The following is a 14570-nucleotide window of genomic DNA, read 5'->3' on the forward strand; positions in this document are numbered from 1 at the left end:
TTTTCTCCCTTTCACTCATTACAATATTAGTGTTCTTCCAGTTCTGTGAATTTTCCTCAGCATTTCAGCATTTAGGAAGCAAACTTAACATTGCTGTCTATCATGTCTAATTTATTTTTCTCATAACTCTTCAATCTGCCATTTAAAAATATGTGTTTAATTTTAGCTTGTGCAGTTTACTATCCTTTCATATTATTGATTTAATGGAAAGTATTTCATGTTACCTAATGTGAAAACACTTACTGTTTAGGTTTTCCAAATATGCGGCAGAAACATTTCTGCTGTTCCACATTCTTTTACACAATTCTATTTTTTCACATCTAGTTGTAAAGCAGTATTAGTGTTTGAAATATCATTGTCTCTGATTAACTTAACATTCTTCATTTTCACAGGATGTATCTTTTTGCCTTTCCTTTCTTCTAATTTCTTGAACTATTTAGTTCTTCAATTATACACTAACTGTTGCCAGCTTTTGTGCATTTTTTTCTTCCCCATTTGTTTTATGTTTTATTGTGCTGCTTTCTCTTCTTTTAGAAGATGGTAAGAAATGAGTTGGGAATGCAGATAAGGAGTAAGTCTGAAGTGGTATAGCTGAGATGGGTCACTGTAATCTTGAGTGTGAAATTTCAAAGTGGGGAGTCTTTTCTTCCAAGGATGTTTTTACAGGTGCTCTGGATTTGGCCCAGAATTAAGTTGACTATCTTCATAGCAGTGAAATTGTGCTGTGTTTTGTGTTTGTGACTAAAACAGTGTTGAAAACATGCCAGTGTTTGGGCTATTGCTCAGCAATGCTTGCACAGGATCAGGGCTGTCTCTGTTTCCCATTCTACCCACATTCCCATGCCAGGAACCAGGCATGAATTTGGGAGAGGACAAAGCTGGGACAGCTGACCCCGTATAATCCATAACATCATGCCCACCAATAAAACTGGGTAGAGGAAAAGGGTGAGACAGGGGCTGCATTCAAAGCTGTTTACCAGAGACTTGTGGTCTGCTTGTGGGCTTTGGTGAGTTGTTGCCTTAACGTATTTTTTTTTAAATCCTTACTTATTACATTTTATAATTCTCTCTCTTTTTTTTTTTTTTTTTTTTTTTTTTTTTTTTTTTTTTTTTTTTTCTTCTTTACTTACTAAACCATCTGTATCTTGACCTACTAGTTTTGTTTCTTTTTCTCATATTCTCTCCCCTGTCCCTCTAGGGAAGGAGGCAGGGGGAAGTGAGCTAGCAGCTGTGTGGGTGCTTATCTGCTGGACGTGGCCAACCCAAAAAAACCCCCCACATTAAGAGCACAATCTCTCAGTAGTGGGGTTTTGAGGTTTGAGGGAATTAAGTGCTTTTAATGAGAAGCAAGCCAGGGAAGAGGCATTTGTGCATCCACAGATAAAAGGAGGAGGACCTGTTTAACCTTGAGAAGAGGAGGCTCACGGTAGATGATCTTTTTGATGAGTTTAGAGGCCTGATAGGAGGAGTAAAGATGAAGACAGACTCCTTCTGATGTCCAGCAAGGGACAAGAGGCAATGGGCACAAACTGAAATATGAGAGGTTTCATATAAATTATGACAAAAATTACAGTAGATTAATTCCAGTTACAGACTAATGAGCAGAAGGCTGATTCCTCATATTTCAGTGTAAAAATGACACTACAAAAATTGATATTGTAATATCAATTAGTAGTATCAATATATGGTTAGTTCAATACTCACAGCTCTGCTGGAAACTGGGTGTAAAACCATAGCCTTTACACAAGTGCTATTCTGTAGGAGTGTTGGTAGATTAGTTTCATTCACAAGTATCAAAACTAACATTTCAAGATGACTCATTGTCCTGATTCAGACTGTTCTTTAGGTTCCATTTCTGGCTTTACTTCTGGCTTTTTCATTTCTGACAGTTTTGTAGGTAAGAGTTTGTTTATATTCTTCTGTTGCAGGCAGTCCCTGGCTTTCAGGCAGCTGACCTGATTAGTCTTGTCTATTGAGATTATTTATTAATTATTGCTATTCAGGAATGTATTTCATCAAGGAAATCTTGACTGCTTGGTTAAAAAGAAATAGGAACAGTCCATCTTTTTAAAATATGAGTGAAACACTACACTTTAAAAAATATATTAGCTTCCTCTTAAGACAGCAAATGCAACATGAAATTTGGGGGAGATATATGGAGCACTTACGCTTTTGGTTACTTTAATAGGAAAGCAGATTATTTTCATTGGATTAACTTAGTGACTTCAAAAACTTGCTCACTGATTTACTATCTGAAAAAAATAGGTTTCAATCTGAGCTGAAGAGAATATTTTTTGGTGTGTAGGTGCATGAAGAGTGTGATCTTGTAGTGCATGCTGCCTCCCTCTCTGTGGATTCTCATTAGCTGAACATAAGGAGAGAGAGTTCTGCAAGAGTGGCAGTACACACAGAACTGTTGCATGAACAGGCAGTGCTTTTCACTGTATTTCTGTACTCTCACAATGCACATGATGATTTTTCATCTGTGAATATTTAGTTTTTCTTTTCACTGTAAAGGTAGCTTGGGGTGTGTTAGTGTGATCCACTGAGGAAGATAATGTGGTGATTATGTTAGACATCTACAACAGCAGTTATGTTTATTTACAAAAATACATTAAACTGTATTGCCAGAAGTACAGAGGGGGTTCACAAGTCTTCTTCTGCTGTGTGTTTTGTTGTGCTTGTCTTTTGCAACACGATTCTTCTAAAGACCCTTCCGCATTCCTCTGTGGATCTCAGCCACATTCCTGTCTACCTTGGCCTGAAGCAGCCAGAAGTCGGTTACCAAATTTCAGATTCCTGCTCCAATGGAGCAGGAACCTGACTTTTCCAGACAATAAATTGAGGCTGTGTCTAGCAGCTTCAAGTTTGTTTTATGTCTTCAGCAATGACCAGAACTAGTACATACTGCATTAAAACCCAATCAAAATGCAATGCTAAGAGCATCCTGTAAACGTTTATCTGGGATGTCAGCAATACCGGCACACTGACACTAGGGACTACATCCCACATTGAAAGGCTTTGGTTGACAATTCGGCTGAAGTGCAATGTCAACAACTCTGGCAAGCTGCACAGAGGCATTTTGCCCGACACAGTGACCAGAAGAGACTGTGTGCACACCCTGGAGCCTCAGCATAGCCCCTTCCCAAGTAAGTAAATTGGGTGTAGACCTCCTTCCCCTCCCAAATATGAGGGTTTTCATAGCTCGCCCTGAGCGATCTGACTGTTATTGCCAACCCTGTGCTTTTGCTTTGGGATGATAAATATCCAGATTTGACCGCCTGTTTCCCGTGTTTGTAAATTTGCGTAGTCCTGGAGTCTGACCTACGGGAATTGAGTGCTGCTCGGGTTTCGTTCACCTCGCCGGCTGGGTAATCCCCTGTAGCTCCCCGGCCACCCTTCTCCAGGGTGACTAAAGACACCCGCGGCGCACCGTGCACGTTTCGGGTCCTTGCTGGCAGGCTCCGGGGGAGGGGCGGGCACGGACGGGCACGGGCGCCGGGGGCGTCTGGACCCTGCCGCAGCGGCGCCGCCCGCTGCCGCCGCGGCTGCGGTACTGCCGGGGCCGCTCGCCCGGGAGCGGAGCGGAGCGGAGAGGAAGAGCGCAGCCATCGCCGCCGCCGCCGCAGCCGCTCCCTCCCCGCGGCGGCCGGGGGGCGGGACGCCGCGGCAGCCAGCGCCGCTGTCAGCACCCGAGGGGCTGGGGGCCCTGCCGGCCGCGGGGGGCAGCGGAGCGGGGCCGCCCGCCGCCGACAGCCGCACCGGGGCGGGCGCCGAGCCGCAGCAGAAGCAGCAGCAGAAGCAGCAGAAGCAGCAGAAGCAGCAGAAGCAGCAGAAGCAGCAGCAGCGCGCCCGCGGCGCCGGCTCCCCCGTCGCGGTGAGTGCAGCGGGCGGCGGGCGGCCCGGGGCGGCGGCGCTGCGGGGGCCCGTGGCCCTGCGCCCGGCCGGGCGGCCGCGGCCGCCGCGCCGCCTGAGGTGGCCGCGGGTGCCCGCGTCTGCGCCGGGGGCAGGGGGAAAACGGGCCGATTTAACAGGTTGCGACGGGAGTGTGGTCCGCGGCTCTGTCGGCACCCGGGTTTTTGGCGTTGAGGTAGGTAGGAGCAGGATTTTTGTTAGCAGTTTGTCACTGCTGCTATTGCTAATATTGGCTTCTGATGCTATAAAACGCTTCCTAGGAACCCGCGTCTTCGGCCGGGTGTTTGATAACTCTCGGGTATCCGGCAGCTGTCCAAAATACCGGGACATGCAGTTGTTTATCTCCAGCCACATTCGGGCTTTAAGATGGTTCATGCACATAGGGAAATACCAAAACTTTTCTTAATGGTAACAGAACGAAAGGAGAACAAGAAATATCTTTGGGCATCCTTATGGTTCTAAAGGCAGTTTAACCTCCCCAGAGTGGTATTTTCTTAGGGGACGACCCATAATTTAAATTACTTTTTTTTCGTAAAGTTTTTGAAGCGCTGACACTTCCTCATGCCAACTCTTTAACTCTGTAATGTAGTATTTTTTTCTTTTTCATATGTAATTCATGCATAATGGATCATTATTCCTTTCTGTTATTTACTGTATGTGTTGTCTGTATCTGCCGAGAGGTTCTTTTACCCTTCTCATTTAATAGGTGCAGGATTTCTTGCAATTTTACTGATATATATTTGGCTATGGAATTAAATATTTTTGGGACTATCTAAAGGGAGGCACTGAAATTCGTGCCATTTCTAAGTTTGCAAGTCCTAAGTTAGAAGTCCAGGAAGGGATGAGTAAGTGTTCGGGGTTTTAGGTCTCTTGTGGGGTGGTTTTTGTTTTTTTTTTTTTTTTTTTTTTTTTTTTTTTTTTTTTTTGCTGCAAGGCATATGACATTTGCAAAAATTTGTCACTGTATCCTTCAAGTATCACAAGCAATATTACTGGACACATTTTTTTTTTTCTTCCTACACCCTGTGTCTCTTGAATAGTTTTGGCATTCTACAACACAAAGACCTTTGTGCATACAAAGTGGTTCAAGAGGATGAAACAACTAATTGGTTGTGAATAAAAGAAAAAATAGCGAACAACTAAATATTAACCTTCATTTTTCTATAGAAGTACTCAATTAGTAGACAGGTTTCAAAATACAGTTTTTGTATTCATACAGAACAGTCTTTTTTGAGGGTCTTGTATTATGAAAATATGCTTAGCTATAGGTATACTCCCTGAAGTCAATGAAAAGTTTTATACAGGCTTGCCTGATGTCAAGAATTAGTTCTAGAAAATTTTCCAACATGTTACTCTTTCATATGAGCAGACATTTCTGATGTTTCTGGGCTACATGCTTTTAAGCTTCCAGTAGAAGACCTCTAGGCTTCTGGGCTGGTTCCATCCTTTTACTACATGGAGAAAGATTCCCTTTAGGCTTAGTATGAACCTTGGTGAAATCCGTGTTGTATTTTTTGTGTGTCTGGAAAGGCAGTCTGGGTTTTAGGAACCTTGCCATGTTCTTATATTCATTATTTTCATGCCCCATTATGGAGGAGGCGTGAAAGCAATAGTATATTTGAGACTGAAAATCCTGTGCTACAATGTATATATGTTTGGTTGTTATTTTTACATTGGAATAGTGAGAAATTATCAGTTTTTCTCTGCCTGGATCTAACAATATCTTTTGATTGAAATTTTCATTTCTACTCCAGTCTAAAGTGTTAAAAATTATTGATGATAAGGTTGCAATGATATGGTTCTTGTAATGTGTGAGTCTCTCCTAAACTATGAGAATTTGGAGTATATGTAACATTATGCATTTATATCCTTACATACAGGTAAAACCCAGTTCTTCAGTATCTGAGGATGGATAAAGACTTCCGCTACTACTTCCAGCACCCGTGGTCTCGCTTGGTTGTGGCTTACTTAGTGATCTTCTTTAACTTCTTAATATTTGCTGAGGACCCAGTATCTCACAGCCAGACAGAAGCCAATGTTATTGTTGTTGGTAATTGTTTCTCCTTTGTAACAAATAAATACCCTGAAGGAGGAGGCTGGAGATTCTTGAAGGTGTTTCTGTGGCTCCTTGCCATTCTCACAGGACTGATAGCTGGGAAATTTCTCTTCCATCAGCGCTTGTTTGGTAAGTTAAAAGATGCATCTGCTGACTGCCTGATAATGGATTTCTGACTTTTCCTTTTAGCTTTTTACTCGTGGTAGTTTTGTAAACTTTGCTTTTAATCTCTTCTACTGTTAGGGCTCTATAGAGCTCAGTACATCAAAGCTTACACCATCATGGAAACAAATACCATAGCATAATTCTCAATGATTTCAGTCAAAAAAGGATAAAAACAGTGAAAGCTGACATATTTTAAATACTTGGGACATCGGTAGTTTTCAATTTTTCCGTGTTACAAATGTACTTCTTTGCACCCTCAGACCGGTTTTTTAGGTCTTATTGTGTAACTTTCTCAGCAATTTGTAGAAATGGAATTCTTCCTTGGGGTAGCAACTCTGCGTGTCTTGTCAAAAGACACTTAAATGGAAGCAGAGGTTCTTGTAAGTATTAGCAGAGCTGTGCTGAAGAGCTCTCATGTGAAAAATGGGAGTTCTAGAGAGGTAGGACCTGTCTCTGTTTTAGTGCAAGAACGAATCAGTAAAATGGAAAGGTGGGAAATGGGGAAAAACATGACAGTAAATGTTACCATACACAAGATACGACTTAACTGAGGAACATGCTGTACATGGACTAATTAAAGGAATGAAATAGCACTGGAATAAATTCTGAGACTGAGAACTTAGATGTAAATATATAGAGATACAAAACTATCCACTGTTGTCTTAACTTACATTTAGAGGATGTTGCATCTGAAGGCTCAAGGCTGTCTCTATGTTCCAGAGATAACTAGAAATCCTCAGGAGATTTCTTTGTTCCTGCCATTTGCACTGTTCTTTGAAACATCTGATTCTGGGTGTGCTGCTGCTGGTCTAGATGGACAACCCCCATATTCTTATACTGCCAACACTGCAAGATGGATGGTTACTGGAACACCTCGAAGCACATGAGCAATAGGCCATTTCCTTAGTCTGTCTCATTCTATTAAGATCCAGAGAGCGCCCCTATTGTTTCAGTAAATCAAATGTAAAGCTGTTGTATTGAGGAATGAACAAGCAAATCCAGATTATGAGGCTTCTTTTAGTCTAGACTTCTCTTGAAACACTTATTCTGAAAAAAAATTAAGCATCATGAAGACTGTTCGGCTATTTTACCACAGGGTGATGGTAAATGTTCCCATAAAGAGGACATTTTACCTGGAACAAAGGCTATCACAAGAATGTTTTCAATTCTGGCTTCCCGTTGAGAAATGATTTTGTTAAACTGAAGTAATTTAAGGAAAATTGATGAAACGGATGATAAATTTAGACAATTAGTCCAATAGTGAGAGGATTGAGGAGATCAAGGGAAGATTAGAGAGTGACTTGCTTAAATTTGAAGGACAGACCTTTCAGTTCAGCATATGTATTGCAAGGTCCAGTGCTTGGACGTGGCAAATAGCCAGTTTTTTTGTTTTGTTGTTTTTTGTTTTTTTTTAATCTGAAAGTCTGGACAATCATTAGATAAGTTTTTATAGGATATGACCTCATCAAGACATGAATTTTTCTTTTTGAGAGCACATTTTTCTGACTACGGAGTAATTATCTTCTATCTAGGTAGGTTATTATGATAGTTCCTTCTGGATTTGTAAGTGAATATCATATGTAGCTAAATACAAATTTAAAGGGGCTTGATTCAGTCTTACTGCCAAATGGAGTAGGTCTGCCCAGCCTTCAGTGTCTGCTGCTTTGTGCATTTGTGTGGTTGCTCAGTGAAACAGGATAGTGAACTTACCCATATTAGCAGTACCCATCTTTTATTTCTGTAAGGATCACATGCCCGACCGTACTGATGTTTGTGGCAGCACTAAGATGGGGTCAGCACTGAGAGGAAACCAAGGGGCAAGAAATTCCTAACCCTGAAGGCAGTGCTGGTTTATGGATATTTGTGGCTGTGGTCTGGGGAAACAACTTGAGTGTGGGTACAATCTGATTTGAGGCTAGCTGCTGCACAATGAGTCTCATGGCACTTTGGGCCAATGTAGATCCATCACAACCCCACCCTCCTAATGCCAGCCATGTGATTTTGGTGCCTCCCTTGAGCCAATGCTGCTGTTGATGTGACCGTGCAGTAAGCCAGCTCAGGCAGCCAATCTCATGGAAAATCAGTTGCTTCTGCTGTCGTCTACAGCAGCTCCTTGAACTGATGTGATCACTTGAGTGCCAGTGGTGATGAAATGGCCAAGGACTGTGCGGCCAAGATAGCTGGGGCTGTGGCAGCCGTGCCTGGTGTTGGCTCGAGCGCTGTGGGACTGCACCCATACAGTGTCGGTGGAAATATGCTGCTGCTTGTGATACACTGTGAGCAGATGGCAGGCTGTGTGACTGAAGAGCTGACTGTATTGCTGACTGATGTGGCTGTGTAGTTGGTGTGCATAGAGATTGCTTTGATGAGAATGTGAGTTTACAGCTTCAGTTATCTCTGTGTCTCCAGAAGATTTGTACAGTCCATGCTGAAATATTTTCTGCCTGTTATTTGCTACTACTTTAATGACTTCATTGCCTAGAAATTACTCTTTTTATTGAGATACTCATCAAATATGTCCTCTGGATCTTCTGGCATCAAGCAGTTCATGAATTCGCCCCTTTATTGTTTTTAGTCTATTTTTCTAAATAGCTGCTACGTGTTTTTTTTTTTTTTTTTTTAAATGTATAATTGCTTGGGACAACTCTAGTTTTAAGTCCTTGTTTATTTATTTTGTTGTTTTCTCTGCTACATTCTCTTTGCAGAGGAAATTGTGACTGATTGTTTCTTGTGGCCTGTGTATAATTTCCTGCAGTCAGGAAACCAAATAGCACCAGTCAATCTCCCCCTGTCAGATCTTGGCTCACAGTGTAGGCTGCAAATTGAAAATGAAAAGAATTAGTCTGCACATCTCACTTTAAATGAAGAAGAAAGGAAAGGATTTGCTTTCTCTATGCCCTTGCTGCTTTTTTGTTCCTTGTCTTCTGTATTTCTTGCTGCTGAGTTTGCATAGGAACTAGAAAAATAATGTAGCTAGAACTGTATCAGAATACAGTTTACTGTCTGTGACAGTCACTGCCTGATAGCCATGACTTTCACGACTAAAATAAAATAATAAAGAAGTTCAAGCATCTTATGTGTCTAAAAGGGGAAGAAGACAGATGCTGGAAATCTGATTTAGGCTCCATCACTCTGAGTTTACTGAGAGATAAGGGAGTAGGTAAACTATATCGATGAGAAGTAGAGATCTCAACTGGAGGACATAGTGGGATGTTTTCTGTTGCAACCTTTGAGCAATATTATCTTCAGAGAATCCTTCAAGACACTCTTCATGACTCAAGATTAGAAAACAATTACTCTTCTTGTTCTTTGGTCAAGAAATAATTAATTTGATAAACATCTCCCATGATAAATATTTCAGTGAAAAATAGCCCTTATCTGGTACATTCTTTATATCTTCATGACATGTGGTCAGAAGGAATAGAATTTAACATTGTCTTTTGGCTGTTATCAACTGTATTATTTTGATCCATCATGAAGCATATCTTCTATTTGGTTAGTGGGCAATTTCATGATATCTGGTTTCAAACAAAACACCCACCAAGGTTATGCTGTCTGAAAACATCACTTTTTTTCGTCAAACATCTTATCTGGAAGGCTCTAAAAGATCATACAAATGTCTTAAAAGCAGATACCTCAGTGTCTGTTTTTATGTTGAAATTTAAGGGGTGTATTAACTGAATGAAAATTACAAAGGGAAATTAGGCAGACTGGGATTTAGTCAGGATGATGTTGCACTACATAGGAAAAGTGGATGTTAATTAGGTAGCAGGATAAATTCATACAGTGTTACATATATGATTAGTTAGTATCCTGATATATTAGGGCTCATGTTAGTATAAAATCTGAGCAGTGGTATTGCTGCTAGTGTTGGCATATCACTTTCATGGTGGTGCTTGTGAAATAGCTAATGAGCCATGTGATCTGTTTTGCCAATGAAGCTTCCCATAGATTTGTTAAGATTTTTCTCACGCTTGTTTTTCAGCCAGATTGTTTCCCATTCTTGTTTGATGGTAGTGATAGGAACAGTTACACCACCATCTGTAGAGACAAGTGGTGTGCGTATGGCAATACTGTCATGAAATTCTGAGCTGATTGATAGAGCATATTCTTCTCTGTTGTCAGGTCTGTGTCTTACATCACAGTAAGGTCTGTCACTTAATACCCAGCAACTTTGTTCCTGCTCTTTCTTTTCCATTGATGACTTCAGTCTAGAAGAAGACAACTAATGTGATAGCTGGTGAAAAATACTGTCTTCAAGAGCCTGTTCAGTATTTTAATAACAATAACCAAGTTAATGCTGTTGAAACTATTCAAGGTCTGCTGTGACTGCCTCACGGTCAGTTCACCTCTTTTGTAGCAGTAAAATGTTGAAGCAATACAATAAAATTATTTTGGTCCTACAAAATGTGTGCCAAGGGGCCAGGGGCCAGTCTAACAGTTTGCTAATAATAATGCGCAAATGACTGTGAGCAAGCAATTCTGAGAGCCAGAATCCTCAAATGAAATAAAAAAAAAAAAGCTCTCAGCCAGCCACTGAATGAGTTGCAGACTCATCAGATTCTAGCTCTGGCAAGCTGACAGTAATTCAGATATCAGTTTATTTTAAACTTTACATCGTTCATGAGGGAGACCACAAGTGACCTTTCAAATATAAATGAAAAGCATGCAAGTGACCTCCTAATTTCTTCTCTTATGCCTATTTTTAGAAGAGCCGTAACATCTCACTGCTTCCTCTTTTCACACTCAATGAGAAGACTGCTGTTGTCTGCACTTAGCTTTAGCTGTGGAATCAGTCTTTGGGTAGTAAATTACAGAGTTTAATTGGAGAGACACAGGCAAAAGCTACAAAAGATTATCTTCTCTTTGATGAAAGCTTTGATTCCACTGGAGGTGCATATCCCAGTCCCCAAGCAGTAGCATAAGAGTGCAAGAAGAGCTACATGTGTCAGATTTTCCATAATGGGGAAGCTCTAGATAATATTTAGCATCTGGTGACTGAAAACTAAAAATAAGTTCATTGCTACTTCCTACTGATGTGTCAAATCTGTGTTTTGATCTTTTTGACGTGACTTTCATATTTTTCTTTCTGTTTGAAGCTGGGAGTGATTTTGGAATGATGCCTGCCACTTACAGGAATGATATGTCTCCATTCCCTGATTTCCAGAAATAGAAGTGAGCTTATTCTTAGTAGATGCATCCTGATGGGCATAGTGCAGGTGCAACCTAGTGCAGGGGCAAATTTCATGTATCATTATCCCATACAAGGAGGAGATGGAAAGGATATTAGTGTGGAACATCACCTGGCCATGTGCCTGTTGCAAACTCCCTAGGAGAACATGATTTTCCTGGTCATGCTGTGTCCTTTTGAAGGTCCCCTTAGGCTGTCAGAGGGGCATGAAGGTCCTTCATGAACAAACCAATGCTCTTCTCTGTGTGATTCTGTGCCCAAGCAGAATCTAGCCTGTGCACCTGCCTTATAAAATTATATATATACACATAAATTCACACACACACATATATATATATGTTAATTATTTTTTATAATTTCAGAATGAAAAAACCCCCTCAACATATTCTGCTCCTTATAAAACTTCGAATACATTATCAGGCTATAAGAACTATTTAGCAAATAGTAGGTGTGGTGTATACATTTCTCATAGATACTTTACATGTGTCAAACGTAAAAAAAAATTGTAAATGTATTCACTAACCAGACTAACTTTCAATGAGGAGGGAATGACACAGGTAGGGCAGAAATGCAGGGTTTCTAAGTATGACTGCTGAGATATAAGAGGCACGTGCCCTAATTTCAGATACCGGAAAACAGAATTTTCTGCACTCTTCTTTTTCTCTTTTCATCAGAAGGGGCAATGTCCCTTTCTCCACTGAGTAACTCATGCCTGGGGATGGCAGGAACAGCAGAAACTCTCCTGCTTTGAGGATTCACACTCTCCTTGGTGCCTTTATGTGGGAAAGGAGTCTCTCAGAAGCAAGCTGGACATCTGAGTAGAGGTAGCAACAGAGCCTTGAATTCAGCTTTCATCTGCAGCATTGGGGTATGATCTTTTGAAGTGGCCAGCTGTTTAGGGCTTTTTAGGCTCACTTATGTACATGCTAAAAAATGTCTTCTATTTCTGGGACACTGATGCAATGTCTGTCTACTATGAAGCACACTTTTGTTTAGGAGTAAAGCAAAGAAGAAATTAAATCTGTACAAGGCTCAGGTAAAATCAAACATGCTAAACAAATAATGAAAAAATAATTAGGGCAGTGAGGGAGTAAAGAGATGAGGCAAGATGGAGAAAAACATTCCTAGAGAGTCACAGCAACAACAATATTTAATTTTAGCTTACTTGAGTAAAAGGCCTAAAAATTGAGAGACCAGAGTTTTAAATAGCAAAATCCCACAAATATCCTAGCTCTTTTGCTAATCTATGCTCATAGATGTAAGTGACAAAAAACATGGATCTTAATTCACACCTGACAGTGTCATGTGCTAGAGGTATAGAAAAGGGTGGAGGAACTGAAAACTAATATTTTATTAGAATGTCTGTGGAGTTCCCGATCTGGGGAATTCAGGGCTTAGCCCAATGTTCAATTTTGTGTCACTTTCATGCAACAAAGAAAAAGGTATTTACAAACAGTTTTCTCCATGCCTACCACTTTTCTTCATGTTATCCTTGATAGGTTCCAGCTGAGATTATTTTGAAGTGGTTTGGGGCTTACATCCCATGAGCCTTATCTCTGTGGCAGCCAAAGGTGGAGCAATTTTTTTTTCTAAATTAGAGGTCACTTTTGTATGACTTGTCTAAATTCAGGGAGTAAAACAGGAGTGCTACTCTCTTGGGGATGTCTACAGATTTCCATCTCTTTGGCTGCAGATAAAAAGCAAAATTCCCTCGAGGCTTTGTTTCTGCTTGCCTTGCTATGGCACACACCAGAGCAAATGCAGGGGATCAGGGGTCTCTGCAGAGGTAAGGGCTACACTGCCTGTGCAGAGAGCCTGTGTGTACCCAGAGGTCAGCAGAGCGCCACTCTGGGTGTCAAAATAAACAAGAACTTGGTGGAGGCCCATATAGGGTTGTGCATAAAAGAAGAATTATCAATACAAGAAGCATCAATCCTTGTACTTCTAGATGCGGTTTGATAGCCCAGTACTGTTGGTGGTGTGGAACTGGTGTAGATCGTATGCTTGTGTTTGTATGTTTGTCTTAGGTTTGTTCTGTGTTGTGTTTTTGTTTGGTTGGTTTTTGTTTGTTTTGGTTTGGGTTTTTTTATGTTGGGCTCTCCTTCAGACAAGTGTGAAAATTCTCCTTAGGGGTGCATTCTGCCTTAATTTAGTCCAGCAATGGGTTTTGATGCTGTTAGGTATATGATTGATTTCAATTGTCATAAAAGTCTTTTTCAACATAAATGATTCTGTGATTTCTGACTTTACAAAATGTGTAGTATGTTAGTTCTACCACAATTTCCACGCCTCACTTTCCAGCACAACTAACTAGAGTCCTGCTCAGATGGGATTTTGATTTATCAGAAAATGAGTGATAACAGATCTGTTATTTTCATGCTGTGATAACGGTTATAGCAGACGAGGTCCAACTGTTTTATAGCAGGGGTAGCGGCTGCAATTACAGTCTGTGTAAACAACTGGCCAGAATCATGGTTATCGGAGGAAAATTAGCTTTTAACAGCAATCAAGACAGAATTAATTAACTTTCAACAGAGGAGCACCTTCTAGTGGTCTCGAGTGAACATGACAGGTAGTTACACAGTTACTCCAAATAAGGAGTGCTAAATATTCTAGATAAAGAATAGCAATGCATATTTCTGTGCACTATTTTTATTATTAAATTCATAATTAATTTAAAAACAAAGAAAAAACCCAAGTTTATTTTGGAAAAAATTAAAACCTTTTTTAATGACAATATTTTCTCCTCCTCCCCTTCTCCCTGCTGACCTAATAGTTCACTAGGTTTTTATACAGTTACCTTGAAAGAGTATTTTTGTATGTTCTGCTTGTAACCTATCCACCCTTTTGCTTTCTTAGTAATGAAAATTTGTCCTCATTATACAGCAGCTCCAAAGGAATTTTGTCATGGAAATATTACTTTCTTTGGTTTCACTGATTATTACAATACAGTTTCTTCAGTCAGAGTATTCCTAGTGAACATAGATTTTGCAATATATTATTTGCCCTGGTTACTTTTGCAAATAACATAGTATCAAATGGTTTAAATTTAATTTTTTCCTAAGTTACTACTAAATATAGTGGCTATAACTGTTTAGTCTAGTCTGTGATCTCTTTCAATCAGTATGTAGCATATAATGCTTTTTGGATTATATAGTGTATATAATACAAATGAGTGATGTGCTATTTCTAGAAAGGCAAAATAAGATTAATAAGCAATGCTTAATATTATGTCATTGCAGG

General features: G+C 40.3%; 1 protein-coding gene across 6 annotated transcripts in view; it reads left to right on the forward strand.

Moving 5' to 3' along the window:
- The first annotated feature begins 870 nt into the window (after positions 1–870).
- TMEM117 (transmembrane protein 117) overlaps positions 871–14570 on the forward strand; it is a 202338-nt gene continuing 188638 nt past the window's right edge. For 3 of the 6 annotated variants that reach the window (XM_040063077.2, XM_040063083.2, XM_058420374.1), the window contains exons 1-2: positions 3752–3877; positions 5796–6100. In XM_040063077.2, coding sequence (XP_039919011.1) covers positions 5824–6100 — 277 coding nt within the window. In that variant the 5' untranslated portion in view covers positions 3752–3877; positions 5796–5823. Of the gene's footprint in view, positions 1008–3032; positions 3150–3751; positions 3878–3972; positions 4091–5795; positions 6101–14570 lie in introns of those variants that run through there. The other 3 variants (XM_040063079.2, XM_040063080.2, XM_040063078.2) reach the window with 3 other exon arrangements.

Source organism: Hirundo rustica, chromosome 4, assembly GCF_015227805.2.
Source record: "Hirundo rustica isolate bHirRus1 chromosome 4, bHirRus1.pri.v3, whole genome shotgun sequence".
NCBI classification, from domain to species: domain Eukaryota; kingdom Metazoa; phylum Chordata; class Aves; order Passeriformes; family Hirundinidae; genus Hirundo; species Hirundo rustica.